The sequence below is a fragment of the Erythranthe guttata genome, chromosome 6, assembly GCF_056151865.1.
Source record: "Erythranthe guttata isolate IM_541 chromosome 6, IM_541, whole genome shotgun sequence".
Taxonomy (NCBI): domain Eukaryota; kingdom Viridiplantae; phylum Streptophyta; class Magnoliopsida; order Lamiales; family Phrymaceae; genus Erythranthe; species Erythranthe guttata.
Window position 1 is genome coordinate 16283690 of NC_142538.1, and position 25425 is coordinate 16309114.

Genomic DNA, 25425 nt, shown 5'->3' on the forward strand with positions numbered 1-25425 from the left:
TAGGGTTGTGACTTAGTTGGATCGGTCGATTACCGACTTAAAAACGACCTATCCGAAGAACCAGTTTTGGTCAAATTTGAAAACCATTGTCAATCCAACCTTTGTGGGCCGTCCATAGTTCAGAACTGATTATTTAGTTCCGAAATGAGTTGGTTGAAGGGTATACCCACCACCTAGTTCACTTAAAAAAATTCAAATTTTGAACTAAAAATATGCACATTACATCTAGTGCCACTGTGCTATCATTGTTAATCAGTTCAAAATAACTAATAGCAATTCCAAAAAAAAAAAAAAAAACTACTACTACTACTACTACTAACAACAACAACAACAACAACAAAACAAGAAGGGTAAATTACGCCTACAACCCTGATGTATGCTAAAATATATAATGTTAAGACCACTGTGGTATTTGGTAATTACAGCCACACCCTTGGAACAATTACCGGAGTTTCATATCCTAGGCACATATATGCTCTATATTTGTTTCCAGCGAGGTCGTTAATGCTACCATAGAAAAAAAAATTATAAATCTTATATAAAATAATAAGAACTTAAGAAATGTAGGAGAGCCATGTCACCCCTAAGCTGTATCTTGTCTCCACCACTACCTGAAACTAATAGTTCGTTAGAACCCTGACAAAATAACTTATCCAATGTGTTATTCCGTTTAGGGCTTCTAATAATGTTTCAGGGGTGTAATTGTAACTATTGATACTACAGGGACCTTAAAGTTATTTTAGTATACCTCAGAGGTGTAGGTGTAATTTACACAAAGAGTAATGAGGCAAAAGACCATTATACCCCTTTGACTTGCTTCAAGTTTCAACTGAGCAACTGCTAAAACCCCACATCCGTTGGGACGAGAAAGCAACGGCCTCGTGCTTTCCGGTTTCTCTGTTGTCGGTGCACCGCACGGATCTGCTCCGTTTCCCCCCATCACGAGATCGGGCGTTCTCCACCGTCCGATCTCCCGCCATTGCTCCGATCCGATTTTCTCAATTCTCCTGTAAGATCCATCCGCGTTATTCAATTTTGTCAATTTCTCGATTGCGAATCAAAATTGTTGTTTCCGATGACTCGTATCATTTCATTGTTTTTTTTTTTTTTCTTTTTCCGATTTCATCTTCTTAGTTTCTGTCGGCATTGATGATTAGGTGAGTTCTGCATTTGTGATTTTGGTGAAAAATAGAGCAGATCATGAGAATTTTGAGTCGTGGCTCTTGATTAGCATTGTGAAGTCATCTGTTTAATCCATTAATCGCACGTTTAAGTCTAATTTAGAGCGTGAAACCGCGTAATACGTTTGAATCATCTCGGCTGCGATTGGGTTGAGTTCGGCTGAACGGGGTCTGGACTGGAATTTCCTGATTAAGATTTAGTATATCGATTTATGTTTACAATTCTGTGGTTGGGTCGATAAATAGAATCATGTTGAGAATTTTGGGGTTGTGATGTAGAGTGAAGTTGGTTCAATTTGAATTTAGAACTTATTTAACTTTGGACTGTGTTAAAGTTTGAATTTTTTTTCATCCATTTTACCATTTAAATCTTATTATCTACATCTGTGAGCTGGTTTTAAGATTGAGTTTGTAATTTTGCACTGTTCGATGTTGCTGCATGAATTGGTGATCTTCATAATTTGGACTATCCTGTGGATTTTCAATAATATTATTATAGAATCACAAAATTGTGCTTCTCTATTGCCAAAAAACTTCTGTTGAAGATTTTGGAGATTTCACTTTTCTAATTGTCTTCTTCAAATGTGAAACAGCAAGGTTAAATTCTCAGTCATTAGTTTGTTCTGCAAAAGTGAATTAAATAACTAAGTCTTCTTCAAATTATAAAACTTAGTTATTTAATTCTCAGTCATTAGTTTGTTCTGCATTAGTTGGCGCTTCATTTCTTTCTAGGAATAACTAGCTATAAGTCCCTAACAATGAGCTTTAATTAGTTTAAAAGAAAGGTTAAATGTTTTCGTTAGCTACAAGTCTCTAGGTTTATCATTTTTATTTATATAACTATCTTATTGACTGTTTTACTCTTGAGACAATACAAGCAGATTCGAACCACAGTAAAATAGACTATTTTTACCATACGATTTAATTGCATTGAAAAGCTCATGAATAGAGCTAAAACTTTCATTTTTTGCAATATGCGAGAGTCGAATTGCATCACGGTAACAATCGTAGTAAAAGTCAGCACAATAAAGTAAGACACATACACTGGTTTTATGTGGAATGGGCACTCCTCTCCTTGATCTAGAGCTAGCTTTTGGAGATGAGTTCTACCCAAACCTGTTTAACAAGCTGCTTTTAATTCCCTAAACTACGTGTCTCGACATACGTTTGCAACAGATTTTTGTTGTATCCTGGAATTGATAAAGTTTAGTGTATGGTAGGATAGCTGATAGCTCCAATGGGAACAGACAGTCAAAGTTGGTATAAGGAATTAAACTATGACGAGTGGGTAGCACTCCCCGTGTCCGGTCAGCGCCCTGCCGCTCGGTACAAGGTATTCTTTAATTAAATGAAAAATTGTTTAAATTATATATGTCCCCATCTGTTTTTTAATTTCTTTCTGACTTTGTTTTCGTTAGCGAGCATAAGCATGCTAGGAGTATATATTTCCTTTTTATTTCTTTTCCTATTTTGATAAAAATATTGCCCGTAACTTGAGATTGACTATTTGCTATATTTTTGGGAAACTTGTTCCCACCCCCGGTGCATTTTCTCGTGCCGTACAGCATGCTGCCACAGTACTTGATGAGAACTTATATGTTACGGGTGGAAGTCGCAACGGGAGATACTTATCTGATTTTCAGGTATTGCTAGTTCTTCTTTGTTGTTACTCATGAAAATTTGCGTTTACACAAATTTTTATTTTCTTGCAATGCATTTAGGTATTTGATCTGAAAAATTTGACATGGTCTACTATAAAAGTAAACATGGAGGCCGATGATGTGGAAAGTAAAGGTGGTAGCCGATTGGAAGTTTTTCCTGCAATTTCTGGTCACAGTATGGTGAGATAGTCTAGAAGATTCTTTTTCTTGCTTTTGTGAATTAGTATTTCTATGTAGCAGGCGTTGTCTGTGGTTCATTTTTTACGCTTCACAGTAGCGCTAGTTTGTTCTGGAGTTATAACCTTCTTTCGTTTACTTAGTCGATAAACCTAAGCTTTTATCTCCAGATCAAGTGGGGAAAGAGACTTCTCCTTCTTGCTGGCCTCTCGAAAAATATGTCTGACAGGGTGACAGGTTCGTTTCTACTGGATCCAACCTAGGACTGCATAACCTTTCAATTTACTGTTCCTACCAGAATAATGTATTGATCTTTATTTATTGTGTTTTTGGTGCCAAATGTTGATTCTCTCTTAATTCTATACTTTTTTGTGTATGTTCTGTAGTACGGTTCATTGATCCTGAATCGCACAATTGCATTGTTGTAGAGACCTTTGGAAATGTTCCGGTAATAACTGATCTTTTGACTCACTATAATTTCTATCTTCTCGTTACCACTTGTGTTTCCAATTTTATTTTATTTTATTATATATATAAATATATCCTTGTTCTGTAACTTGATGAGTCATGGATGCTTCTCTTTTCCTTAATGATGTAATTCTAAGTGTTCTTGTGGCATTTTTCATTAGGTAGCTCGCAGTGGACAATCTGTCACACTGTTTGGTTCTAAACTTATCATGTTTGGTGGAGAGGACTGGAATAGACGACTATTAAATGATGTTCACGTTCTTGATTTGGAGACAATGACATGGAGTGCTATTGAGACTACGTATGTCATCTACCCAAATTTACGTATACTAAAATACATGTTCATGGAATAGTTCTTATTTTTTTGTTGTATTTTCACAGGCAGACACCTCCAGCCCCCAGATTTGATCACATAGCTGCACTGCATGCTGAACGATACCTTTTTATCTTTGGTGGATGCTCTCATTCTGTCTTTTTCAATGACATCCATGTGCTGGATTTGGAAACGGCAAGATTTCCCTCTTTTATTAATACAATGAGTGAAGCATCTTAACTTTGTTCTGGTTTAGATTATTTCCATGTGTGCAGTAGCCTATCAAGATGAAATTTAGACAAGGTCATTCAACATTTCTCATAGATTTTTTTAAGAAGAATTAGCTGAGTGAACAGAAATCAATATGCAAAGTGAATCTCTAGTGAGCACATGCAGATTCTTCATACACTTTTTCTTTTAAATCTTGTCCTTCATATTTACCAGTGACGACAAAATCTGCTCTTATACTATATGGAAACAAAATTGTATTTTTCTCGAGGTGTTTCTCTATTCTCTGCATCTCAGGAGTTTCTTTTCATAATGTTTGATATCACAGCATGTTATTTGTCCCTGTTGAAGGCTGACATTCTTTGGCATAAAAACTTCTGAATTTATTGTTGTAGATCTGCCAGAAAGTTCTCTTTATATATATATATATATATATATATATATATATATATATATATATATATATATATATATATATATACACATATATATTGCTGTTTCTTGACCAAAACTGCTGGAAGTTTCATACGTTTTTATCTATCCTCAGAAAATACGTATAATTTTATTGGGTTACGATTCAAACTGCTACTAGCGGAAGAGAGTTCGTTTAGGGGTTTTATTTGGCATAATAGTCTGTCGACTTCTTTACATTGCTTTAGTTCTTATAAACCAGATTCCAATATTGTTATTATTGTGCAGATGGAATGGTCCCAACCACAAATGCAGGGTGATCTGGTGAATGCCAGGGCGGGTCATGCTGGTGTTGTAGTTGATGGAAACTGGTTTGTAGTTGGCGGTGGAGATAATAAAAGTGGTATGTGAATATGATCTCCAGTTTCCCCACAACATTTCTATTCATTTCCTAAATTAGCTTATGCTTTTTTTAATTGCTGTGAATGTGTGACATGTAAGATCATTTTCCTTGCAGGTGCCCTTGAAACCGTTGTTATAAACATGTCTAAGCTTGTTGTATCAGTGCTGACTAGTGTAAAAGGAAGAGACCCACTAGCTAGTGAGGTAATGCACTATTTCACATCCTCCTATTCTATGAAGTATCTGAGCTAAAGAATGTTAACCAGAAGGGTACTGATACGTGTTAACTGTAAGCAGGATGGCAGAATATATATGGCTACACTGTCTATTTTGCACTTGAATACTACAGATTTTCTTGCCCTGATTTTTTCTTGTATTTGAATTTTCAATTTGTCTTATAATCTCTGATTTATTTCGTTTTATGCCATTATATTATATTGTAATTGGGGGTAAGGCTGGTCAAATTGAATCATGGGTAAATGATTATATCAGTTGTGGTCAAATGAAATGAAATGAAATTGATTTAAGTTTTATCTTGACCTTGTGGTCAAATTGAGTCATCAGCTGTGTCTTGATTATTTTTAATGACTTTAGTATTGACACTTCATTCTGATGATTAAATAAATAAAAATAATTTGTAGAATAATTTTATTAATAATATAATTGTTGTGCATTTTTACATTCTAGATTGTGCATTGAGTCGCAATAACTGCAGTTTCCCTCATATCCAAAATATTTTTCTGCACAAAATTCTGATATGAAGCTGCAAACAGGGAATCAGCATTTCATCTGCTTCACTAGGTGGTGAGAGTTTCCTGGTTACTTTCGGTGGCTACAATGGGAAGTACTACAACGAGGTATGTTTTGTGTTGAAGTTTATCTACCTTCATAACACAAAGGATTATAGGTTTCAAAACGTGCTTAATAATATTGTCAGATGTATATATTTGTTTGTCTTACAAATGAGATGTTGAGTAGTTGTATCTTATGGGTCTGGTAAATTTACTAGGAGGAGACAGAGATGATGTATCGTTATAACTTATATATAGTCAGTATGCAAATTTATGACATATGAATGGAACTTCCTATTCTCACATGAAATGCAATATCTCTAGTATAATATTTCTAATTAAACGCTTTGGATTTTTGGTGGCTGTAGGGAAGCTTTTGCATGTGGGAGTAAATTCTCGATATCAAATATATCTAGTTTGCTAATAATTTTAGGTGATAATCATTTTTACTAGGTCAAAGTGTTAAAGAACTGCGTTCTCATGAATTTGAGTGCGGATAGTTTCCGAAGTCTCTTGGCGTTAAACATATAAATTTTTGAAAAAAGGATGTGAAATTCTATAGAATTTATATGAAGGATGAAATTTGTTATTCCTGTCGGTTTTTGAAAAATTCCATATTTTCAGAAAAAAAGGAATTGGGCTCTAAAATTTCGGCCTTGGTGTAATCATTTAGGCATAACTTTAGCATTTTCTACTCATAAAAGCTACTTAATGCTGACCTCACCAACCGATATTTTCAATATCCAGCTTCTGTGCTGGTGTATGTTCAGTAATGGATTCCTGTATATGGAATTCGTTAAGTCAGAGTTCACAATATTGAATAACATGCTTAAAGCATTCCGAAAATGCTTCATGTTTCTTATGGTTTACTTTACTTACATTCACTTGAGATTCCCTCGTATTTTCTTCATTGTTTTCAGTTTCATGAATGTATGAGTTTCTTTCAACTTTAAAGCTTTCTATGTCAGATATTTTATACCTTGATACAAGTTTGAGGGCCATGCAGCAGAAATATAAACTTTTCATGTTGTCTTTGTTTTGGGATACCACTTGTTCGCTACCTTTCTGTTAAAGTTTTTCTTTGCTTCGGATTACATTTTCACTAACAACGACCTTTGTCAATTTTCAACTTCTCGACTTTCTTGTTTTGCCTTTGGCTTGTTCAACCAACCAATAAGGTCTCTATATTTATTTATCTACAGGTGTTTGTTATGAGGGTCAAACCAAGGGACTCTTTACATCCTAAGATACTGCAATCACCAGCAGCTGCTGCTGCTGCAGCTTCTGTTACTGCTGCATTTGCCATAGCAAATCCTGAAACGGTTGATTTCGCTGATAAAGAAGATTCAAACTCTAAGGTAATCCCAGTGGATACCCATCAGCAAAATCTTTCGGCAGAAATTAATTCAATCAGAGAAGAAAAGAAGGCTTTGGAATTATCACTCAGTGAGTTCACAGCCGAGACCTCCGCTCTCAGGACTAAGCTCGAAGAAGCAAATGGAAATTATGCTGAGTTGTCCAAGGTCTGGTTTCCAGATCAAATTGTTGAAGTTTTTCCGAATATTTTATTTGTCAGATATTTGATCTTATTCATACTTGCAGGAGTTACATTCAGTGCAAGGACAGCTTGCTGCTGAGAGATCAAGATGCACCAAACTTGAGGTCTTACTTATATCTTTCATTTCCCTTTTCTTTACTTAGATTTTCTTGATTTTTTTATTTTAACTGATATGCATTATGTATTTTCTCAGGCACAAATAGGTGAGTTAAGGAAGATGCTTGAATCGATGCCATCATTAGAACAAGAGGTTCAAGCTCTTAGGACAGAAAAATCTGCATTTGAACGTGATATCGAGATTTCTACACAAGTCCAGAGGCAGCGGTCTGGTGGCATTTGGAAGTGGGCTACTGGGTAAAACGTGAAGTTATACAAAGGTCAGTGGCCAGCATTCTCTCCTAGAACTGGAATACAATGTGTTGATCCCACCGGAATATTCCCTGGAAACGGCATAACCTTTACTTGGGTCGATATACTTGCTACTGTGAATTTTAAAGTGCTTTCTGCTCTTGTACAATTTTGGGGCGTAGAAAGCTAGATAAAAAACAAAAAAAAAAGGAAAAGAAAAAACCAAATTTGTCTATTTAAGCGTTGTTCTTCACCTCATCGGTTTGACATTTTTTTTTTCTTGAATTAGTTTTTAAGAATAAATTACTTTGCTGTTTCATGTAATCATAGGGCATATGTATTTTGGTTTATTCCTTAATTATTTATTTATGTGATACTTCCATTCACTAGAGCTAAAGAATGCTATTCTACTTGTATCAAAACTGGATTGAGTACGTTCTTACAGATTTGTTTCGGACCAGAGTAAGTGTCTGTTTCTTAGGTTATTTGACATAGTGAACCTTATTTGAAATTTAGAACCACACCAGTCACCTAAACATTCATATCTGCATATTTTCACAACTTTATTCGACAATTATTTTTTGAACATCCATACCTATTGAATGCAAGGCTTGAACCACTTTTATTGACGAAAAAACACATCACAAAATTCATATTATTTTACTCACACAGCCATTCCACTTGAAAATTTACATCAACTTTCCTCCATCACCTCTTCATAAGGCTTCGTAGATTCTTTTTCTTTTCGACAAAATGTGAAGGGAACTTACTTCATAATTTGGAGAACATTTGATGTTTGCTCTGTGATATCAAATCCCTCCTCAATATTTTGCCTGCAGCAGACCTTGGTATGGCACTAATGAAACTTACTCTTCTTATTTTCTTGTATGGTGCTACCTAGAAATTTTTTGTTATTATTACGTCTTAGAATAGTAACTCATGTCACGAAAAAGGTGCAGAAAGAAGCAGGACAATATTAATCTTGATAGTACCTGGTTGTTCACAAATTGGATGACTTGATCTTCTGTTAGCTTAGCATCATCTGCTCTAACAACATACGCTACAGGTATTTGTCCTGCTGCTTCATCTTCCATTCTGCTAGATTTTCTTACCGTGTTAGAGCTTTCATATTAAGACACAGAGAAAGTTTTCGTATGCATTTCCGTGTTATTCATACCTGAGTGTGTGTGTGCGTGTGTGTTTGAGAGCGTGTTTGTTCGTGTACGTATGAATCTAGTAGACCCAAACGCTCATCCGTTGACTTTTATCGAACTTGAATCAAACTCGTACGAGCTTTGACCCAGCTGAACACAAATCTAGCTCGAGCAGCTTGAATATATATATATATATATATATATATATATATATATATATATATATATATATATATACATATATATATATATATATACATATATATATATATATATATACATATATACATATATATACATACATATATATATATATATACATACATATATATGTATATATATATATATATATATATATGTATATATATATATATATATGTATATATATATATATATATATATGTATATATATATATATATATATATATATATATATATATATATATATATATATATATATATATATATATATATATATATATATATACTTTCATTTTTATTCTAATTGTGTCTAGCTCTGGCCGAATTTGATATTCTATGTGTTGAAGATGTGTTGAAGCTTGGTTCACTATCATAATGAACTAAGCTCAAACGAGCTTTTAACGATTGATTACGAATCGAGTAGTTCGATTTGATTCCCAATCCTATTCGTGTATGTGTAGGGGAGTGAAATAATAGATGTAAAAGGCAACTTACGGTATAACTGCTGCATCAAGTATATGAGGATGTCCTAATAGTATTGCTTCTAACTCTGCAGGAGCCACCTACATTTGCAAAACAATTTAGTCCCAAGTAACTCATAATCTCTTTTACCGTCACATAGTCCTACCAAAAACAAACCTGATAACCGTTGTGCTTGATCAACTCCTTTATCCGATCCACTATATAAACATACCCTTCATCGTCAAAATAACAAAGATCGCCTGTTTTCAACCACCCTTCCGAATCAAACGATGCAGCAGTCGCCTCCTCATTCCCCAAATACCCTTTCATCACCGTTGGACTTTTCAGCCACAACTCCCCTTCCTTATACGGCGGCAAAGCCAATCCAGTCTCGAAATCAACCACCTTAGCCGTAAAACACGGGAGCAACCTTGCTGACGAGGCGGGGCGAGCCTCTGCTTCCTCGTCAGAAGAAAATAAAGTAGTTGCTCCGCAACTCTCGGTCAAACCGTAGCCCGACCTAAGCTCGACCCACGGGAACTTCATCCGGAACTTTCCGATCACCTCTTTGCTAAGGGGGGCCGCCCCCGACCCCACTCGTCTCAGAGAAGACAAGTCGTAGTGTCTTCCTCCTCCGTTGTACTTGACTAGGCCGAGTATAACCGAAGGAACCGCGGGTATGTTACTCACCTTGTGCTTCTCGATGGCTTCGAGCATTTCTTGGAAATCGTACTTTTTCATTAGTACGATTGTGTTGCCCGTGCAAACTAACCCTAGCCCGAAAAACGCTAGCCCGTATATGTGGAAGATAGGTATGAAGCATAGGAAGATATCTTTGCGGGCGTTTGTTACGTCCACGGACCACTTGAGTAGTGTGACGACAGAGATGAAGTTGGAGTGCGTTAGCACTACTCCCTTGCTAGTTCCGGTGGTCCCCGAAGAGTAGAGTATTGCCGCCACGTCGGATTGAGTTGGCTTTGCTTCCGGAATCTCTATATATTCGCAATTTTCGATTAGCTCTTCGACTGAAAGTTGACCGTCTTTTTTAGTGGTTAGTAGAATAGGCACTCGAGTGGGGAGTAGCTTGTGTGTCTCCTCTGGGGCCGAAATGACTAGTGTTGCGCGCGAATCGCGCACTTGTTTGACGATTTCTCGTTCGGTGTTGAGTGGATTGGCGGTTGTGATAATTGCCCCGATGTGGAGCGCGGCTAGGCATATGATAGGGTAGAGTAGGGAGTTTGGGGATAGGATAAAGACGATATCGCCCTTTCTGAGGCCGAGGCCGTGGTACAAACCGGAGGCGAGGTAGGTGATCGAGCGGTGGAGTTGGGCGTAGGTGAGGCGGCGGCCGGTGGTGGAGTCGATGTACGCTACTTGATTTTCGGCTTTGTCCGGTGGTGGGAAGTGGGAGAGGACGTAAGTGGCGATGTCGAGGTTAGGGTGAGAAGGGATCTTTTGATGCTCGTTGAGTTGGACTAGCGAGTGGTAGATTCCGGTTTGTGGGTTGAAGCCGTTTTTGTTGTCGAAAGAGTTGGGGATTGATGATTCTTTCTCACTAGTAGTCATGGCCATTGTTATTCTACCTACCTATCTTTGGCTCAGATAAACAACATTTTTTTGTTGCATGTTTAGATGAACATGTAAGAAAGTATGTGAGTTTTCCTATGGTGTTTGTTTGTCAAATGTTTGGAGGGTTTAGTTTTTTGTTGTGCTATGGTTTTTGTCCTTATAGTTGGAGTTGTTAGTTTGCTTAGTTTGCCGGCTGTAGAGAGAGGTGCCAACTCATTTTTATTCCTTTGGGAATTTGTCTTAGAGTCAGGATTATGACATTTGGGGCATCCTTTTCTATTTGGACATTTCCAAGATAGATTCATATTTTGGCCGCCCAAGTTTGAATTGTTGGATTTTCTTTCTGGTGTGTGTGTGTGTGTGTGTGTGTGTGTGTGTGTGTGTATGTATGTGTGATGGTGATGGTAACCTCCCGGGTCGATTATCACTAAGGCTCACCTAAGGCGTTATGAGTTAAGTTCGTTTTAAGTGATTATTTTTTGAAGTTAGGGGTATTTGCAAATTTGCTGGAAAATCAACTTAATCAGATCTGTGATGCTTTATAAATTATAGCCTAAAGTTGCTTATATTAAGAGAAACAAAAATAAAAGTTCAGTTTGCAACGTATGTAAACACTTTTGCAAGCACAACCTAAGTAGTATTAATGATGGTTTTGGTAGGACAACGTACCAAATTCCTTGAATCGCTACTATTACCGAAATTATGGTGTTATGATTTACTTTTTGTATCAAAATTGAATATCATTTTTTCAAAGCAATTTAAGCCATATACTTGTTCAAAATGCTCAAAACTAGTAGTTTACATATAAGTATTCTAAAGGGAAAAATACAGTTTTCGTCCCTCACGTTTTCACTGATTTTACATTTGGTCCTCTATATTAACAAAAAATACATTTGATCCCCCATGTTTCAAAAATTCAACACTTTCACTCCTTTCCCTCATGTTTCTAAATATATGTTCTTAATTTACCTATTATAAAAGAGATAATTACAGTTTTGGTCCTCCATGTACTGTCGTCAACAAAATACACACTAATGTTGTCACATTTTAACACATTGAGTCCCTCTGTCTGTTTGATCGTCAAGAAGTAACGGTCAACGGTTGAATTTTGGGTTTTTATTTGAGAAAATTGCAATAAGACCCATGTATTCCTCCAAGATATTCAAAAAACCCCTAAAATTTTATCCAACCATAATTTAACCCCAATTTCATCAATTAACCAATTTTAACCAATGACCCCGATTTTTTCAAAATTGGTTATAACATTACTTTGCTAGACAATAATAGTTCATATTATTGTCAACCACAGTAATATTATTGTTTGTGCCGGGCGAAAAAGTCAATGTTGGAGATCGGGGGTCAACGACGGCGCCAATCAAAATTGGATAATTGAGATTAAAGGGATGAAATTAGAGTATATTAAGATTTCATAGGGTATTTTAGTCTTTTCTACATCTCTGAGCCTTGTCTGAATTTTTCTATAAAAATTTTTTGGATGGATTTAATTATGAATAACATAATAAGTAGCCCACACCATGTGTTTATTGGTAATAACCCCATAATTAAATGAGAAATCTCTTTTCTTTTTTATAAAAAAAATTATAGATGGAAGTTGCTAAATAATGTTTTAATTTACTTTTACCTAAATACAAATATACAACAATTCCTTTTTCTTATAGCCTTTTGATCTCATTTTTCGTAAAAAAAACAAAGAAAAAAAAGAAGAAGAAAAGAGCTCTAAACAAGTTGAATCAATTTATTTTCCCCTTTTGTCAATAACATTTTAATAAACATATTTTTTATTTGATTATGAAAGAATTGTACGTAATTTTTTTTTTCCGAACAAAATAATTGCTGGTCATGTTCAAAATGAGCATCATGATGAACCGATTTTAAATGTTATGTTAACTCTCTTACAATCTGAATTTGACAACACTCAAAATATCAAAGTTTAGTCATTTGAGTTGACTTTCTAATCTTACTTTAATCAGCTAATCTGAATATCATGTAAAAGAGTTATACATAATTGAACTATGACTTTCCCAATCCACAATAAGTCGATCTCAAACGTGAATTTGGCCATTTTAAAAATTTGATGTTTGAGTTTCGCAAATCGGTCAAAATCATGTTTGTAATCGTCTCATCATGCATGTTCATTGGTATTCGGCAACAATTGTTCGTTCGAAAAAAAACAAACATTTCTTGACCTACAGTTCATCATAATCGGATAAAAACATAGTTCTATTGAAATTTATATTGATAAAGAGAAAATAATTACTTTATTTAAATTAACAGTATTACGACTACCCTTTGAGGTAAGGTCAAATTACAATAAAAACTCCTCACGTTTGGGTAATTACAACTAGGGGTGTGAACGAGCCGAGCTCGAGCTCATTTGTTTTTTTTTTTTAATTATTAAATTATTTATAGTAAAATTATAAAATAGATAATGAACTATAGTTATTTTTTTTAATTTTTATATTATTATTATTATTATTATTATTATTATTATTATTATTATTATTATTATTATTATTATTATTATTATTATTATTATTATTATTATTATTATTATTATTATTATTATTATTATTATTATTATTATTATTATTATTATTATTATTATTATTATTATTATTATTATTATTATTATTATTATTATTATTATTATTATTATTATTATTATTATTATTATTATTATTATTATTATTATTATTATTATTATTATTATTATTATTATTATTATTATTATTATTATTATTATTATTATTAAATATTTTATATTATTATGAATTATATAAGTAATATAGATTTGTTTCTATTTAAATACTATAAATATTTATTATTATAGACTATTTACTATAATAATAATAATAATAATAATAATAATAATAATAATAATAATAATAATAATAATAATAATAATAATAATAATAATAATAATAATAATAATAATAATAATAATAATAATAATAATAACAATTAACAATAATATATATAATATATAAAACTAATAATAAAATAAAATAAAAGCAGCTCGCGAGTCGGCTCGCGAGCTGTCGAACAATTAAAATTGGGTTCGAGCTCGAGCTCGAGTTCGAGCCGGCTCAACTCGTTTACCACCCTTAATTACAACCACTCCTCAAATATGAATATTCTTATATGTCCACCATTATGTTGTCAAATTTACTGGAATCTTCTAGATTATATAGAATATTCTCCAATTTGTACTTGTTTTATCCTATTTGAGCTCCACATGTTGAAACAAGATGACCATAAGATGTGTCTCTTGGCTTGTAAATATCAGGTCATGATGCATTAAAAACTGTATTTTTGCACAAAACGACTACAAAGTAGATAACATTCCACTAAATCTAGAAGATTATGTTGGATTTGACAACATCAAGGGTGGACGTATAAGAAGATTCAAAGTTGAGGGATGATTGTAATTACCCAAACATAAATGATTTTTCGTAATTTGATTTTACCTCAAGGGGTGACCGTAACTTTTCCATTAAATCAACTCGATTAGCGCTCCTGAATTGATTTTGTAAAATAAATATTATGAAGGATACCAATAAAACTGAAAGGCGGCGGCTATATGCAATCGCAAAAATTACTTAGGGAAGACCAAATCTAAATTTTCATCAAATAAATTATTACAAGACTATTATACCCTTACCAAAATACAAAATCCATAATTACAAAATTCCACAACTTCATGTGTGCAAGACCACACAAGCAAAACCCATTTCATCTTCCTCACAAACCCATTTCACACAAATTCTTCAAAAAAAAATTCTTCATCTTCTCCAAAAATTCTCAACACCCAAAACCATCAAATGTTATTAAAACATGCAAATGATAACATTATGGAGTTACGAGACATCAATATGGAGAATTCTATAGAAAAAGTAGAAAACAAACTATAAATGAATGTATTTTTATAGTTAGGTGATCGATTTTTAAGTTTTCAAAAAGAAAATTCGCGCAGTCAAAATTCGACATATGCATGTCGAATTTTTGTCACAAAATTCGACATTTAGATTTTGATTTTTTAGCAAAAAATCAACATCTAGATTTTTTTTGGCAAAAAAACGACATCTAAATGTCGATTTTTCACCAAAAAATCAACATGTACATGTCGAATTTTCTTCTTTTTCTTTTTCTTCTTCCTTTTCTTCTTGTTTCATCTTCTTCTTCTTCTTCTTCTTCTTCTTCTTCTTCTTTATGCTCTTCTTCTCCTTCTCCTCCTTCTCCTTCTTCCTCCTTCCTCCTTCCTCCATCTTCTTCTTCTCTTACTTTTCAAGCTCCCGCGGTTGGGCGGCGGCAATTCTTTTCGCCTTGTGTTCTTCTCTTCTTCCGCTAGAGCATTCCCTCTCGTTTTTTAATTTCTCTTTTTTTTTTTTTTTGGTCTTGCAATAGTAATTAGGTCTAATTTGAATGAATAATATCAAAATCAATATCGGGGTTATATTTGTAATTTTCAGTCTTGTTTTTAGTAAATTTATTTATATTTTGGTCCAACATCAAGTAAGATCTTATACTTAGAAATTTTGAGATTGCAAATAGATGCAGCCAAAGTGAAATAATAGTTAAGATTCAAATAAGGCGATGAACAAACAAATGGAAGATCTTGGAATGTATGGTTCATGGTTGTATTTCCAATCAGTTTTTCTGATATTCACAATTTTAAGAGGAAACTTCACCAAAACTTGCTCTAATTTGTTTTATTCCTCGTTTGTGGGAAACAATTGAAAACTACAGTTACCACTTAGCAGCATTATGTCTTTCTTTGTGAATCAAATATACTACGTACTAATTCACACACACACACATACTTCCAAAGCAGTTTTTAGAGATGAGATTATATATCCTCTTACACACATCGACACGTGTCGTTCGCTAAGCCTCATAAACTCACAACTTATTTATCAACTTCCTTCCTTTTTCTTTCCACCTCTTCTCTCCCTCCCAAATTTTGTGCTCTCACTTCTCCACTTTTAAACACACACACACACACCTCTGCTACCGGCAGTTTCAATGGCGGCGGCGGCGGAGTTAACCCCGGCTTCTTCATCGTACACGAAGACAACCCTTCACTCGCGATTCTCTTACGTGTCAACCCGGCTCGCGTGTCACCGCCGCGTCAACCTCAGACCGGTCCCGGTTTCCCAGAATTCAAGAATCACTTGTTCCGTGACATCCAAGTAAGAGTAGTTCCCCCCTTTAATTTGCCCTGTTCTTCCACAAAGTTTGAATCTTTAAATGGAATTAATTTATTTGTGTTTATTGTCTCAAAACTGTACTTGGGGTTGATGAAGAGCTGATGTTATATATATATACATGTACTGTTCAAACTATGTGAGAAGGTATTTTTACCTTTTCAATCCACCAATATACAAAGACTTGTTATTTTTCTGGAAATCTATAAATAGACTTCATTAATCCATCATTTTTCAAAATTCAAATCATCCCATCCCAAGATTATAATTTGGACTTGTTCTTTCTTTCTAAGCCCGATCGAAATAATCGGTATTGTTTTTTCGAGAGTCGAAAACAGTTGTTGTTCTTGAAATTTGAATTGCGAAAAATCGTAGTCTGTATTGTCTTATGGACAAAGAGTGCTCTTGCCTAAACCATTTGGCTAAAATCGCTATCCGTTATCATGCAACGGCGACAGCGCTTGTACCTGTACGAATTTTCGATTTTCTTGACATGTTATTTTATAATTTATTTTTTAATGCTCGAAACATGTTTGATGAAATTTCCGATAAATGCCGTTCTTTTTAACAGTGAAGTGCAAGCGCCGGTGGCTCTGAATATAGAGGACGCCAAGAAGAAACCGGAATGTTTCGGTGTCTTCTGTCTCACTTATGATCTCAAAGCTGTATGTATTTTTCTCGATAAATGCCGTTTGTATCAAGTAATTTCCCGTTTTTTAGGTCGATTCTTGTATTTTTGTTATTCAGAAATTTATGTTCGCAGGAAGAGGAAACGAAATCATGGAAGAAATTGATTAACATTGCCGTTTCGGGTGCTGCCGGGATGATTTCCAATCATCTTCTCTTCAAAGTAGGAATCTTTTTTTGTTCGTCTAGCTATTGTATTGGATTTATTGTTCAAAAATAAGAAGAAGAAAAAAAAATTAGAAAAGAAAATACGAGTTTTATTCGATGTGTGAACAACAAAAATTTCTTTAAAAGTTTTCTGTTTTTCCAAGAAAACGCACCGCGTTTTCTTGGAAAAAAACGGCGATCGTGTGTCGCAAATAGTAGTTTTTGTATCTTTCGCCGGAGTCGAAGAATACCCACTTTAAAAATTATATCGAAGTTATTTAAGCAATATTTCTCTCGTGTATTAGCTTGCGAGTGGATCGGTTTTCGGCCCCGATCAACCAATTGCATTAAAGCTATTAGGCTCCGAAAGATCCATCACAGCACTTGAAGGTACCCGATTTTCCGTATTTTCTATAAAATTATATATATATATATATATATATATATATATATATATATATATATATATATATATATATATATATATATATATATATATTAATTAATTAATTTAATATCCTTTTAGGAGTTGCAATGGAACTGGAGGACTCTTTGTTTCCTTTACTGAGGGAAGTGAGTATCGGAATCGATCCTTACGATGTATTCAGAGATGCAGAGTGGGCCCTTCTGATCGGAGCTAAGCCACGTGGGCCCGGAATGGAACGAGCTGCCTTGTTAGATATTAACGGCCAGATTTTCGCTGATCAGGTTTCTTGATCTTCGTATTTATGCATTTTTTTTGGCTTATGTACGTTTTCATTTTTGTATTAATGAAAAAAATCGGTGTAGGGGAAAGCGCTCAATGCCGTTGCGTCTCGTAATGTGAAAGTGATAGTTGTCGGCAACCCTTGCAACACCAAGTAAATTTCTATGATATTCGTTTTTTGGTGATGTTTTGTCTTACTAATCTATTTATTTATTTATTTTAATTTTTATTTTTTTTTTCCGTTTTGAAGTGCGTTGATCTGTTTGAAAAATGCTCCGAATATTCCCGCGAAGAATTTTCATGCTCTGACTAGGTTAGACGAAAACAGAGCAAAATGTCAGGTTTGTTGACTCAATCTACCTACTCTATACTTGAATATACGATTTTTTTTTTCCGACAAAGATGGAAAAAAAAAAACTTATATTTTATTGATGGTGTGTACAGCTGGCTCTGAAGGCGGGAGTATTTTACGACAAAGTATCGAACGTGACCATTTGGGGAAACCACTCAACCACTCAGGTCATTCATCAGCTACAAAAAACATTTTCTAGCTTCCGATTTTTTTTTTCTCTCGATATTTTCTTGGTAGTGTTTTCAGTTTTTTTTTTTTTTTTTTTAATTTCAGGTCCCCGACTTCTTAAATGCTAAAATCGACGGTGCACCAGTGAAAGAAGTTATAAAAGACACGAAGTGGTTAGAAGAGGAGTTCACGGAGAAAGTTCAGACGGTAAGTTTACGAAGTTTAATGTTTATTATTTTTTTTGGGTCCGACGGAACGTAATCGAAAAGTTTGTTTGAAAATCGAATTTTCAGAGAGGTGGCGTCCTTATTAAGAAATGGGGACGATCCTCTGCCGCATCGACTGCTGTCTCGATTGTTGATGCAATCAGGTCACTCGTGAATCCGACACCCGACGGAGATTGGTTTTCAACCGGAGTAAGTTTGTCGATAAATTGATTTTTTTTTTAACTTATCTTAAGCTATTTCCGATTTATTTTGGATTTAGAAACTCACTTTATATGGTTTTATTTAATCTGAATTTTCGACGAAATTTAGGTATATACGGCTGGAAATCCGTACGGTATATCAGATGACATTGTCTTCAGTATGCCGTGCAGATCTAAAGTAAGTGCATTGCTATATCGACTTTTGAACTTCGTTCGGCACGCGGTTACAGTTGCACTGAATAACGAATTTCCGACGTCTAATTATTATTCGATTTAATTCTTAGGGAGATGGTGATTATGAACTTGTCAAGGATGTAGTGTTTGACGACTACCTTTGGAATCGAATCAAGAAGGTATATTCCTTTTTTCTCCTTATCCACTAATTAAATATCTGATAACCGATAAATATATGATTTTTGATATTTATTCGGTTTTTGCAGACAGAAGCAGAGCTACTTGCTGAGAAGAAATGTGTAGCCCATCTCACTGGAGAGGTGAATTTTTTTTTACTGTTCGATTATAACACGACGAACTTATGCAAAATGAATCACTTGTATTTTTATTGCGATTTCTTATTTTATTTCAGGGTATCGCTGTGTGTGATCTTCCTGGAGATACAATGCTTCCAGGAGAAATGTAAAGCGTCTTTTAGCAGAGAAACCGCACCGAAGTAATCGAACAAAAGAACATATGTGATTATTATGTAAGAATCGACCGAAACATTTGTGCCTAATAAATGGCAGGATTTTGAATCCCACCATTTGATAACAAAATTGAACTTATTTGCAACCTCCCTCTCAATTTTATAGCATGTTACTGCCCTTTGTAAGCCACAGTGGCCACTCGGTTATTATTTTTACGCTATGCGGCGCAATATAAATTACTCTTTGTATTTATTTACGTGCACCGAAAAAAGTACCTGCATTCATAGTTATAGGCAGTCGCTATTATTATTCTACAAACCGCACTAGTATATAGTACAGGACCTCGTTTTGTTGTCTAGATAAGATTAATCTAAGATAAAGATTAAATAATCTAACGAGAAACCCAACTATTTTATTGGATCCTAACGTTTAAAAAGAAACATGCATACAAGGCAAGATTATCCATGATAACTTAATATTTGCGGGTCAATCCGACAAGTTATTAGAAATACCAAACATCAAACAAAGTTTAATTATTTAGTTAACTCATCTTCCCAACCAAACGAGGCCCAAGTGTAAATTGAGATATAACCTATTTACAAGTATATCCAACCATAAATCATAATCTATTTTACATCAACTGAGAAGCATTCATAAGACTCAAAGAGAAAAAAAACAATGGAGTTTATTGGCAGTATAATCAATCAGTCAAACCAGACAGTGCCCCAATCCTACTTAAACACTAACTAAACAATAAAATTCTTATATGTAATGTTTAAATAAAAAATAAAAAATACATCGGCAGGTTCAGAAAAAGTTTTCGGGGATGCGATAAATTGTACTAGGGCATTGGAGGACCGTTCACAGAGACATCATTCAATTGGCACATAAATAGGTGCCATATTTGAAGGTCATGGAGAAAAATATGAAGAAAACGAAAACGAAGAAGAGCCAACCCCTAGACATAGCAGAAGCTGCCTTCCCTGTTTGTATGCGAACACTCGATTCCAAATTCGAAGAGCCATCATTACCTCGTGAATATCCAAAAGAAACAATAACGTTGAAGTTCTCGTCCTTTGCCCCATTCAGACGAAGAATTGCATTTTTCGAAGGAAACTCTGCAGCAAATGCAGGTGGAGCAGGTAGATTTCCTAATATTTTACTTGCCTGTTTGATAAATGGATAATCCAAGCCTGCATACACATGAAAACCAAGTTAGTTTGCCTGAGAAAAAAAGATGTAAAAATGTCGATACAACACTTCATTATTCTCTCGATAACTGTTAGAAAGACTTGCAGTACCTGAGTATTGTTTTGCCGGCTCTTGCTTATCAGATGGCAATACTTCATTATTGTTGTTATTTCCAATATGTTGTCCGCTTGGCAAAATAGCTTGCGTAGTTTCTTCGGTCATTTCCTGGCACGGAAAAAAAAAGGGTGCCGAATTGAATACAAGTGAATAGTGAGTGGAAAGAAATGTAAGGCTTAGCAGCAATTATTACCTTATGAGGAAGCAACGGTTGTTCAGAAACAAGACCATCGGTTCCAAAGATCGATGCAGAATCATTAGCAAAGTACAGTGAGTTATCATCGCTGGCATCAAACGAAAGGTACTCATTTAGCATGTCAAAGGCAGAATTGTCATTTTCAACGGGGCTTAAGAAATCGTTAGCTTCAATGAACCCTTCATTGCCGTATAGAAGGTTATCTGAAGAATCAAAGAATGGCTCATCGAGTAAGAAATCGAGTTCCTCGGAGTTGCCAGATTTGCTGCATTCGCCGTAGGACTCCTGCTTGACCAGTTCCATATCACACGAAGCAGGCAAATTATACATGCTGCCATCATTATACTGATTGCCTGCACACACGGAGAGGTTTTCGGTATGATTAAAAGAGGATGTGTTTTCTTCACCATAGCTGCCATCTGAAAATATGAGGTTCCCCGAAAGAGGAGCAGTGATTGGTGGAACATCTGACTGAAGAATCTGGCACAAAAACGGATATTACAACAAGGCTTCTTATATTAAATAAATTATATTCAAAAGCGCGAGCGTCCATTCAAAAGCGTCACGGGACAAGGCATTGCACCGCATATAACTTTATGATTTCAAAAGCAAAAAAATCATTCTTAGAGTTGTTTTAAGGGGATAAGAAATTCCAACTTAGACCCTCAATTCCCAAAAAAAAAAAAATGGAGATTGGATGAGTGACAGAGGGTGACGATGTGATCGATAAATGTCATTAAACAACTTAATATTCGATAAGAACATCCATTAAGTAAAACAGCAATTTACACTACATACATCATGATTTGTTAAATGAGATCATATTCGACAAAAAAGAAAAACTTCAAGCAAGGAGAGGATGAAATTGGAAACGTGAAGCGCCCCAAAACAGGTTTAGGACAACAACATAACTAAAAAAAACCCCTTCTAACATGGGGTTGATCCTACCAAATAAATTGTGGATTACGAACATGAAGTTTTTGCTAAAAGCAAAATTCCTGCAACAGTTTTATTCTCTAATTCTCATGTAAGTTATTTCCCCTAGCTCCAAATGTCCCAGAAAAAGCTAATGTGTTCAAAACTTTGTAATTGTCCTAACTACAAATGTAAAAGCGTAACTGAATCATATGATGTATGTACCTTTAACTATTGCCCATTTAGCTATTTAGTTTTTAGATTAAGAAATTCCATTGCAACATTCATTGTTGAGGGATTTCGATCCTCTCGGCTATAATAAATTTCTTAAGCAGTAGGCGAAGGAGGGGAAATAGAAGGATTGAAACAGAAGTGGTAAGAGTGCAAACCTGCTGTAAATCATGGGCGTCCAAAAAGGCATCACCACCAAAGTCAACTTCATCTTTAGCCTCATCTTCCGGAAGGGACTCCAACTCATCATTGTCCCATTCTTCTTCCACAAATGGCGCCCCATACTGTTCACCATTCTTTGGCCCCGAACCACTCTTCTGAAAGATTCGGCACAGCACAAATGCATCCTTCTCCATGAAAAGTTATATCAATAACAAAAAATTAGATCAAAAATTGTAACGATAATGCATTCTTCAAATATGATATTTCATGACGATAATCATTAACCACTCAGTCTCACTTTCACGGGGCTTTTTTGACATCTCAGAAGTTTCAGATGAAAGTTGAAAAGGTGTAAATTACGTCTTTGAACAATTACCCAAAAATTTGCCAGAAAATTACTCGAAGGTAGTTTACGGGAAAAAAAAAGTTGGGGGTCTATACATCATATTAGAAAACGAGGCCTTATTTGAGATAAATAGAGTAAGTTATTATTGCCATATAATGATTACAGCAATAATAGGACAGAACTAGAAGATATTATCTCAAGTTAGATTCTGAGATAATAATTTACTGTCCTTCATCAACAGAGGAATCCCGTTTTCCTCTTATATTCTTTCCTTTAGACCTACCCCGTGGTAATGTATAAAATCTTTGGCCATCCATCATCCATGCTAATTGCTCCCAGCTAAAAGCATGTCTTCTTTACGGATGGTTGAGTTGAGAAGCAAAAAAATAACTCACGAGACATGATTGAAGCAGCCAACACAACCCACCTGGGTAATTCCAGTAGTATTGAAATCCACGTCGGTGAGTCTGTACTCGTGCATGACCCAGTTAGTCCGCTGCCCCTTTGGGGCTCGCCCACTGTGGTAAACGAGAGTTTTCTTCATCCCTGAAACCTTTGTCTTGTGATAGACAGCCCTGTCTTTTCCTGTCGTCTTCCAGTACCCTTTTTCGGTTGCGCGGTTTGTCCTTGCTCCGTTACCATACTTCTTGTCCAGCACACTGAAGAAATACCACTCCAAATCTCTGGTCTTCAGCTTCGACTTGTCTAGGATGAACCAAAAATCAAAACTCGTTTAAAAACTTGGAGATAATAAAATGTACAATCAATAAAGATATGTGAAGCAACGTGAATTGGGGAGAGTGATTTTTATGCATTAGTTTGATATTATATATATAATTATACATTACTGCAATCCTAAGAATCTGACATCCACCACCATACAACTGCAAACAGAAACTCGATAAAAGTTGTACTGAATTTCTCTTGTTCGTTATTCGTTTCATGAACCTACCAACCTCACAACCACCAATGGTGACGTTCAAAAAAGTTCGTCGAAAACAATACTTGTAAAACCATGTAAATTACATTCTTAAGAACTACTAATCAAATGATAGTGGAAAAAAAAAATATTACACCAATCATGCATTCGGAGGTACGTAAACTATTGATCCATCAAGTCAAATATACACAACGATAAAATCGAATTCCTCGAATTTCATACGGTTTTCATAATAACGATGACCGAAAGACTGCTATCATGACCGCAATTCCGAATTGTCAGACTAAAACCCTAGCTAGTCACAGACACAAAACCCTAACTTCGGCAGTCAACCAATCTCTCAATAAACACACACATACACACAATTAATAATTAATAACTAAAAAAAAAAAGAAAAAAAAAAAAGAGGGGTTTGACGAGGTGCATACAGGGAAGATCCCAAGGCTCAGACTTGTAAACATCAACCTCAGAAATAGCATCGAATCGAAAAGATTTGCCGAAGATTTTTCGCCTCAAATAGTATCGCACCAATTCCTCGTCGGTCGGATGGAAACGGAAACCCGGCGCCAACAAACTCGTTGACTTTTTCTTTCCGATTATTGACTCCATTAACGTACACAAATTAGAAAACTGAAGATTTTTTTTCGAATTATGAAGAACAATTGAGGGAAAAGGGGGGCGCGTGGGGTGAGGGTTAATGTACTTGGTTGAAAAGTGTTGCCATTGTTGTTGAGATTTGGTGTCCGGTTCTCCCCTATAACCCCACCCCCAATTGTGGACCCCACGTGCAACCTACATATTTTTCCTCGGCTGCCCAAATATTATATTTTAATCAAATATTTATTACGAAATTAATTTTTTTTTTTATTTAATTAGTAAAATATATAATCATCGTTAATTTCTATTAATTTTTTAATGACACTATTTTACCTAATTATTATTTTTAATTTATTTATTTGTGTCTAGTTCTATACTAACAAAGATGGGATGTGGTTGCATTCATAAAATGGAGTACTAATTGAGAGATGAAGGAAAGTAATATACTGTGTATTGCGTTTACTTCATAATATTGATGAAGTTGTTTTTATCAAAGTTCACGTTTACTTCAATGTACTGATGAATATTTCTATGAGATGTGACCAAACTGTCCTCTTTTAACTTCTATCACCTACAACTTAAAAAATCTACGTATTAGGGCTTATGCACATTTGTGTGGGATTTAAATAGGTATATCAAAATCAAATGTTTAATTAGCCACTCCCCTGCAGCAAATGTGAGTTAATAAAAATGCCTAAAAATATTCACTACATTACATAATACAAACTATTCAACTTACTAAAATTCTATCAATTGTTCGTACAAATTAAAATTAACAGATTCAATTGTTCTTACAATATTAAACCAATTGTAGTTACAAAATATTTCGCAGCAGATTTCGAAATATATAGCAAAAAATACCGAAATAAGTCGCAAGGCATAAAATAAGTCGAAGGGGATAAAGAGAACCAACTCCCTTAGGGAGCTTGTCTTGTTATCATTAGCCTAATCATCTCAGCCCTTCCCTCATCGGGAATACTAAAAAACAAGTCCAAAATTTCTTTGTCTTTTGTTAGTTGCATCGACACATATGTCCTTTCAGTAAGATCCAAACCCGGAATCTTGCACAAAGCTTCATATACCTTTGTTCGTTTCTCGGAAGCATCAAACTCAAACCCAATACGTTTTGCAATCTCCCCAAGCTTTGAATCAGTTTGTGAACAAAACATTTGAACTGCATCTACGAATTTAACATTATCAGGGTTTGCTACCTTTCTTTCTTTTGATGGATTTTGTTTTTCAGATGCAGTCCCTTGCATTTGACAGGCGGACATAAATTCATTATCGTATCCATTTTCATTTGCGTTGTCAAATCCATTTCCATTCGCATCGTCATCGAATACCGGCAAGTAATCATTATCTGCATTCTTACAATCTTCGGCATGCTCCCTAGTGGCTCTATCCTTTTCAAAATTTTCAATCCACGCCGAATAAAATGGAAAAAAAAAAA

The 25425-nt window shown here is 34.9% G+C and overlaps 4 protein-coding genes across 5 annotated transcripts; 2 read left to right on the forward strand and 2 right to left on the reverse strand.

The window, feature by feature from the left end:
* The first annotated feature begins 820 nt into the window (after nt 1-820).
* LOC105963465 (Galactose oxidase/kelch repeat superfamily protein) lies at nt 821-7998 on the forward strand. 2 transcript variants are annotated; one of them, XM_012987873.2, is made up of 14 exons: nt 821-1009; nt 2402-2514; nt 2747-2824; nt 2903-3022; nt 3190-3256; nt 3406-3467; nt 3649-3788; nt 3869-3995; nt 4728-4842; nt 4957-5045; nt 5615-5698; nt 6835-7155; nt 7235-7294; nt 7384-7998. In XM_012987873.2, exons 2-14 carry the CDS (start codon nt 2419-2421, stop codon nt 7546-7548), a joined length of 1524 nt encoding a protein of 507 aa, XP_012843327.2. In that variant the 5' UTR covers nt 821-1009; nt 2402-2418; the 3' UTR covers nt 7549-7998. The 2 variants fall into 2 exon arrangements, with proteins under 2 accessions (XP_012843327.2, XP_012843325.2); XM_012987871.2 differs by having other exon boundaries at nt 2407-2514.
* A 69-nt stretch (nt 7999-8067) lies between these two features.
* Nucleotides 8068-11058, reverse strand: LOC105963466 (beta-phenylalanine coenzyme A ligase). The gene is made up of 4 exons (XM_012987874.2): nt 9533-11058; nt 9389-9456; nt 8531-8633; nt 8068-8435 (listed from the first exon to the last, which is right to left on the reverse strand). The coding sequence occupies exons 1-4, from the start codon at nt 10925-10927 to the stop codon at nt 8310-8312; spliced, it is 1692 nt and encodes a 563-aa protein (XP_012843328.2). The 5' UTR covers nt 10928-11058; the 3' UTR covers nt 8068-8309.
* A 4544-nt stretch (nt 11059-15602) lies between these two features.
* Nucleotides 15603-19528, forward strand: LOC105963464 (lactate/malate dehydrogenase family protein). The gene is made up of 14 exons (XM_012987870.2): nt 15603-16134; nt 16721-16814; nt 16913-16999; nt 17289-17373; nt 17510-17691; nt 17773-17843; nt 17940-18030; nt 18134-18208; nt 18315-18416; nt 18503-18625; nt 18746-18814; nt 18921-18989; nt 19077-19130; nt 19223-19528. Exons 1-14 carry the CDS (start codon nt 15968-15970, stop codon nt 19274-19276), a joined length of 1323 nt encoding a protein of 440 aa, XP_012843324.2. The 5' UTR covers nt 15603-15967; the 3' UTR covers nt 19277-19528.
* Nucleotides 19529-19948: 420 nt separating this feature from the next.
* LOC105963463 (NAC domain-containing protein 53) lies at nt 19949-24201 on the reverse strand. Its single transcript, XM_012987869.2, has 6 exons — nt 23807-24201; nt 22866-23143; nt 22089-22277; nt 20782-21264; nt 20582-20696; nt 19949-20473 (listed from the first exon to the last, which is right to left on the reverse strand). The coding sequence occupies exons 1-6, from the start codon at nt 23985-23987 to the stop codon at nt 20157-20159; spliced, it is 1563 nt and encodes a 520-aa protein (XP_012843323.2). The 5' UTR covers nt 23988-24201; the 3' UTR covers nt 19949-20156.
* Nucleotides 24202-25425: the final 1224 nt, after the last annotated feature.

Bases quoted from the DNA above. Each gene is read 5' to 3' on its own strand.
- LOC105963465 (XM_012987873.2), top strand. From the start codon at position 2,419: ATGGGAACAGACAGTCAAAGTTGGTATAAGGAATTAAACTATGACGAG. The intron at 5,699-6,834 runs GTATGTTTTGTG...ATTTATCTACAG, and splicing joins ATGGGAAGTACTACAACGAG to GTGTTTGTTATGAGGGTCAA. The intron at 7,295-7,383 runs GTCTTACTTATA...GTATTTTCTCAG, and splicing joins CAAGATGCACCAAACTTGAG to GCACAAATAGGTGAGTTAAG.
- LOC105963466 (XM_012987874.2), bottom strand. From the start codon at position 10,927: ATGGCCATGACTACTAGTGAGAAAGAATCATCAATCCCCAACTCTTTC. The intron at 9,457-9,532 runs GTTTGTTTTTGG...TTGCAAATGTAG, and splicing joins TCAAGCACAACGGTTATCAG to GTGGCTCCTGCAGAGTTAGA. The intron at 8,436-8,530 runs GTACTATCAAGA...AAAAATTTCTAG, and splicing joins TCCAATTTGTGAACAACCAG to GTAGCACCATACAAGAAAAT.
- LOC105963464 (XM_012987870.2), top strand. From the start codon at position 15,968: ATGGCGGCGGCGGCGGAGTTAACCCCGGCTTCTTCATCGTACACGAAG. The intron at 16,135-16,720 runs GTAAGAGTAGTT...TCTTTTTAACAG, and splicing joins ACTTGTTCCGTGACATCCAA to TGAAGTGCAAGCGCCGGTGG. The intron at 17,374-17,509 runs GTACCCGATTTT...ATATCCTTTTAG, and splicing joins ATCCATCACAGCACTTGAAG to GAGTTGCAATGGAACTGGAG.
- LOC105963463 (XM_012987869.2), bottom strand. From the start codon at position 23,987: ATGGAGTCAATAATCGGAAAGAAAAAGTCAACGAGTTTGTTGGCGCCG. The intron at 22,278-22,865 runs GTGGGTTGTGTT...TTCATGGAGAAG, and splicing joins ATACTACTGGAATTACCCAG to GATGCATTTGTGCTGTGCCG. The intron at 21,265-22,088 runs GTTTGCACTCTT...TTTTTGTGCCAG, and splicing joins ACGCCCATGATTTACAGCAG to ATTCTTCAGTCAGATGTTCC.